Source organism: Mesocricetus auratus, unplaced genomic scaffold (genome assembly GCF_017639785.1).
Source record: "Mesocricetus auratus isolate SY011 unplaced genomic scaffold, BCM_Maur_2.0 Super-Scaffold_15014, whole genome shotgun sequence".
Lineage (NCBI taxonomy): Eukaryota > Metazoa > Chordata > Mammalia > Rodentia > Cricetidae > Mesocricetus > Mesocricetus auratus.
In genome coordinates, this window is record NW_024429186.1 from 35915677 (window position 1) to 35921676 (window position 6000).

At 52.4% G+C, this 6000-nt stretch overlaps 1 protein-coding gene across 3 annotated transcripts in view; it reads right to left on the minus strand.

Annotated features, from left to right (window-relative positions):
* The window catches only part of Smoc1 (SPARC related modular calcium binding 1), a 160249-nt gene extending 155036 nt beyond the window's left edge, over window positions 1-5213 (minus strand). For 2 of the 3 annotated variants that reach the window (XM_013115429.3, XM_005072718.4), the window contains exon 1: window positions 4841-5213. In XM_013115429.3, coding sequence (XP_012970883.1) covers window positions 4841-4936 — 96 coding nt within the window. In that variant the 5' untranslated portion in view covers window positions 4937-5213. The remainder of the gene's footprint in view (window positions 1-4840) is intronic. The other variant, XM_013115428.3, reaches the window with a different exon arrangement.
* Between the last annotated feature and the right edge of the window lie 787 nt (window positions 5214-6000).

The following is a 6000-nucleotide window of genomic DNA, read 5'->3' on the forward strand; positions in this document are numbered from 1 at the left end:
CTTCCACCTTGTGTTGGGGGGTGGGGGGCAGGGTCTCTTTTTTGTTTTGCCCCTATAGATGCCTCAGCAGCTGGCTCGAGAGTTTCTAGCTAGTCTCCTGTGCCTATCTCCCATGTCTTGACAGGAGCATCAGAATTACAGACACACACTACCAAACTGGGCTCAAAGTGGGCTCTGGGAATTTGAACTCGAGTCCTCAAATTCCCACGGCAAGCACTTCACCCACAGAGCCGCCTCCCAATCGATTTTACTTGCTGCTGTTGTCCCTGTGTTTGTCCTGAGTAGAATGTTTTATGGTATGAATTCACCCCAGTTTGCTCATCTGCCCCCTCCACCTGCCACTAACGGGCAGCTGGGCTCCTTCCAAGCTTGTGGTGATATCACCACCAGGGCACAGAGCTGCAGCCTGCTCAGCCGTGTCTCTCTAAGGCACACATGCCTGGGAGTAGAACTGCTTGCTGGACCACACCAAATGTGACTCCTCAGCCTCAGAAGAGCAGAGGGTAGCAAACTGACTATGGTCTCTAGCACTTAGATGCACGCTCCCTCCCCCAACCCCTTCAGTTTGGTTTCTTTAGGTATCAAATATCAGCGCTACCAAAATATTTAAATCAAGTTCTTGTCTTAACCCTTGTGCAGCATCTCAGGTGAATTCTCCTGTGTGGAAAAGAGGGCTAGACAAAAGGAAGAAAATCTAAGTGGAAGAAGGACCCTAGTCTAGACAGTGCGGTAGGATAGCCTAATGGGAAGAGACACCCCAGAAGCTGATTTACTTTTGACAAGTAGGAGACAGAAATGGAGGTTTAGGGTAGCGCTAAAGCCCTTTTCCCATCTACGATGCTCACTCAGCCTCTTCTGTCCCATTCTCACAATCACTGCATGTGAAAAGACCAAAAACTTGGAAACCAAAAGCCCAGTTTGTAAGTCGGTGATTTCAAATGACAGCGAAACACCACCACACAGTCTGACCAGTCTCTGTGCCCACAAGCTGAGTGTTTCCCGGCCTGACCAGCTCACAGATGAACCGGATCCCTGTTCTGCCTCAAGGAGCTTGGAGTTTCCTCATTTCTAAGACAGGATCAGGCATGAGGTGCCCAAGGGATAACAGCGCCGAGAAAGAAGAGATGTCCTCTGTAGAAGGACTCAAAAGTTAAGAACTACAGAAGCCTTCTCGGAGACCCTTATGAAGAGGAACAGGGAGCAAAGAATATACTTAAAACAATTATGAACTCAGTTTCTGACTCACATCCCTTGACGTTCCCATAGTCTCCTATTTCTCACTTTGGGGGTAGGTTGTTTTTTTTGTGACAGGGTTTCTCTGTGTAGCCCAGCTGTCCTGGAATTCACTCTGTAGACCACAAAGATCCGCCTGCCTCTGCCTTCCTCGTGCTGGGATTAAAAGCGTGTGCCACCAACACCTTGCCTTTCTTAAATGTTTCCAGCCTCTGGTCATAGGCAAGCACCAGAGGAGCTCAGGGATCACCACTAAACATTCTTATCTGCATTCTCTTTAGTTTTCATTCCACATACACGGACAGAGCCAACCTCTACCAGGTACCTTGACCTGTACTGAGCTCTGGATACATGGAAGGACAAGACGGCTCCGGTCTCAGCCTCCATCCCACACCCTATCTTCAAGGGTGGACAGAAGATTTAAAAAGACTATTCGCCCATCACTCAGAATTCATTAGGCAGCCACAGCCTCTCCCTTTTCCCCCTTCTCCCCTGAAACATTTTCAGGAAATTCTGCAAGATGAAAGAAATGACTGCTTGCTGCATAATTGAAAGAACCGGGACCAGCTTCCCAGGTAGCCAAGTGGCTCTCAGACCTCAGAGACCCAAGCCTCAGGTGCTTCCCACACATCAGCCTCCAATCTGATACTTGATAGCTGGTGGTTTCCAGAGTCAAACAAATGTCAGGAGTTTTATGAAGGAAGGCAGGAAGCAGAAAGGGGGGCAAGGACTGGGGTCTAGGCCTCCAGGGAGCTCAATTAGTGAGTCAGATAGTTAAAGCGAAAGGGTATGTTCTCAGTTTCCTAGAAAGCCAGCTGGGGAAGATGGCAGTGCCTAAGCCTCTGTCACTCAAAAGACTACGAGAGGAGACCTCACGGTGCCCAAAGGGAATTCGGCAACAAGCCAGATGTTTCTGCTCTTCCTGTGAATCCACTGCCCTCAATCCACGTTTCTGGGGCCACCAAGAAGCCACGGAAGAGAGCTGGTGTCTCTCGAGACAGGGTTGAAACCCAAACATAACCCTTTATCAATACAGCTAGGAAAGATTCCTCCGCAACCTCCCCTGGTGTGTTGGGGTTTAGAATTTTCTCACGGAGTCATCCTTCCCTTTAGCTGGGCACACACACTAGTCCATACAAACCTCCCAGAGCCATGCACACACCATGTGGAATTCAAGTAAGGTAGTAAGCCCCGTGTTTCACTTCCCTGCCTCCAAAATGGGTCTAAAAAGACTGCCTCTTTTATACTTAAGAGATTGTATAAAAACGCCAAGCCCAAATGGCCCTCACTGTTGCTCATAATAGCTGTTGCTCACATAGCCACATGCCTAAGGAGTGTTCCTTCCAGTCTAGAGATGACTCAGTAGTTACAAGCACTGGCTGCTCTTTCAGAGGACCCAAGTTCAGTTCTCTGAACTCAAGTAGTGCATCTCACAACTCCAGTTCCAAGGAAGCTGATGCCTCTGGCCTCTGAGAGCACCTACACTCACATGCCCATATTCACCTACAGATATACACATGCACACGTAACTAAAAAGAACAAACAAATCTTTTTTTAAAAAAAGAGCCATGTCTCCTTAGTACATTCTAAATTTCAGTGTGTGTGTGTGTGTGTGTGTGAGAGAGAGAGAGAGAGAGAGAGAGAGAGAGAGAGAGAGAGAGAGAGAAAGCGAGAGACAGACAGACAGACAGACAGACGGTGAGCTGGGATATAAGCAAACCTACTTACAGGTCCTGCTTATGTTCCATCACTTTTGTCAAATTAGCAAACTAAAAGAAGTTGTCGGGAAACTTAGAGTCTGTTTGCCCTAAACTCCTAACTTTCTCCTAAAAGGTGCTTTCTCCAGTTCCAGGAGTTACGGAAGGAAAGCCATATGGCTTGAGACATTAGACATGCCCAGCAGCAAACAAGCCCCCCACCATTTGTTGGAGGGCCTCTCTCCTTTCGACCCTCGTGTGGGCGGGCATCCAGATTGCAGTCGGGGTGCTCTGGTCTGCATCTCTGTCTTGACTGTTCCTAATTATTGGAGGGAACGCCGTGGCTCTCTCTTGCCTGACCTCAGAATTTAAGAGTTTCAAGTCCTCATATCAAGCCATCAGCTTCATTTAAAAGGCATGCTCATCTGCATCCATAAAAGTCGCTCCTGGAGCTCTGACTTGCCCCAGCTTTGGGAATGCTGTCGAGGATTTATGACACACCCTGGATCTAATCTGCTGCACTTTAACTGCTGCTGTTGCACATCTGGTCATAAAAGCAAGGGCCGGCCCAACACGGGGACAAACACTTTTCTTTCCTAAGTGGCTGCAAATCTGATTTCCCAGTGATAGGTGGGCTCAGATGTAATCAGTCGGCATCTGGGCAGTCATTAAGTCAGTCAGGTTTTGCAAAGTTTTTCTTCCATGCAGGACAGCTATAAAGATGATCCCCGCATAGCAAAAGCCAGGAATAAAGAAGAGCCATGGGAACAGGTGGTAATGGGGATAGCCATCCAGGAAATGGGGCCACAGGATATCCAGGAAAGAAAGCACACTTTGGTTGGGAAGCCAACCCTGTTTGTTCAGAGGTCCAAGCTACTTTCCCAGGAGGGTTCCCGCAGAGTGCGGGCAAACTGCTACCCGGAGGTCCAGGCTCTATCTGACTTACTCTGATGCTTGCCCAGAGATTGCCTCCCTTATGTTTTGCCAAAGGAACCACTAGGTGGTTTAACAAATACAGTTTTAAGGCAGTGAAAAATTTTATTAGACCAATAGGAGGGGGCAGGGAGAGCAATAATTTAGACCAGAAATGAACACAATGCTGTGGGTTCCCGTTTTACAATGCCCTGGACAATCCGTCCTGTGCACAGAATTGGCACATTTCGTGTGGTTCAGAAACTCCAATCAGACCAAGGTTCAACCGATCCAACCCAGGGGAGGAGATTCTGGAATACTGTGCAGCTCTCCCTCCCGAACTTCTCCACAGCTCCCCACCCACCCTGCCACTCCTCCAGGGCCAGGCCGGCAGGAGGGGGCATTAAAATTATCTGCTGTGGGCTTTACGAGCGAGCGGCAATTGCTTTTTAAAACAACAACAACACAAGGTCCTTGTGTGACTCGCGGGTAATCTAAAACTCTAGGCAGAGTACCCTCCCGCCCCCCTCCACACACAGACACACACACACAGAGACACAGACACATACACACACACACACACACACACACACACACACACACACACACACGCACGCACGCACACACCCTCTGCCAGCCAAGAACGCCAGCACGGGGGACCGGTGCAGCGACACCATGGGGAAGCTCTCCTCCAGCAAAGGCCGGGCTCCCACCGACCTAGGAGGCGCCTCTGGAGGGGTGGGGGATTCTTGAAGGAAAATACTCGGGAGGAGTTAGGGGAAGAAAACCCATCGGTGACAGGTCGTGGGAGTCGGTGCTGCTAAAAAAGGCGGAGGGGGGGGGAGTGAAATTTTATTTCAGCAACTTCTCCAAGAGGCCCGCAAGGGACTAGACAGTGGAGTCAGGGACAGGTCTGTCACCTCCCTTCCCCCTCCTGCAGATGAAAGACCCCTCTCCCCGCGCAGGTGGGCGCGCGGCCGGCCGGGAGGCGCACTTACCCTGGGGCCGGTGGTGCGGTGGCCGCCGGCCGAGGACAGCTGCACCACCACGAGCAGCAAGTGGGGCATGAGCAGGCGGACGCGCGCGGGCAGCATGGTGCCAGCCGAACCAGGCAGCCGCTAGCGGGCAGCGGGCAGGGGGCGCGGGCTGGCTTCGAAGCGCTTGGGGCGGGGGCGACCCTGGCGGCGGCGGCGGCGGCGGAGTGCGGCCAGAGAGCCTGTAGCAGGGGCTGGCGGAGCCTGCGGCCGGGGGTCACGGTCATGAACGGCGGAGTCCGAGAGCTGGAGCGCGAGCGTGTGCTCTGCGCGTGGCGCCTGCTGCGCTCGGCCTGGCCGCGGCCACAGCAGGTTGGATGTCGGAGCCTGGGCCATGGGAATTCCCGTTATAAACCCCGGGAGGGGAGGGGCGGGGCCCGGCGGGGCTGACTGACGGGTCCAGAGGCCTGTAGCAGCCGACCCTCCGGCAGGTGGAAGCCAATGGGAGAGAGACGAGAGGGGCGGTTCGTGGTCAGCCCCCCACCTTGGAGCTACACTGGTCTCCCGGCCCGAGTGGACTCCAGCAGGGGCTGGGATACAGAGCAACTTTCTCTTGCCAAGTCCTCGCTGGGAACCTCCGAGCGCTCCAGCAGACTCAGCCCCTCCAGAATGGTCACCTGGCTAATAAGGAAGCCTTAAGCACTTACCGGGTTAGCTCGTAGGCTTGAGTTGTCGCTACAGCTCCGTGAAGAAAAGCAGGGAAAAATAGCTCGGTTTTCCAAATGACACAAAGACCTTGAGAAATGTTTCCCGGCGGCCACAACTCTAGAGGACCACCTGGGAAGCCACCAGGTACCGCCCACAGCGTGGGCTGTGACATTCGTTGGCAAGAGGAGTGGGGACGTTCACTTCTTTCAAAAAATAAAATAAAATCTTCTTACGGGTGGCATCCGAGTTCCACAGCGGGTGCCTGAGGGAAGTCTCACAGAGGCAAAATGAGGCCCCCTAAGGGTCTGGTAATGCGCACCTGTGGCCCTGTGGTCCACGTGACCTGGGATCAGAACCCGGGAACCCTGTTTTACCAATCTAGCCTAGCCTCTCTGTGGCCTGGCACGCTGAAGAAAACGATCAGAGGAGCCCTGGTCTCTTATGGGGAGGAGGAGTGGTCTGTAAGAGCAGAAAAT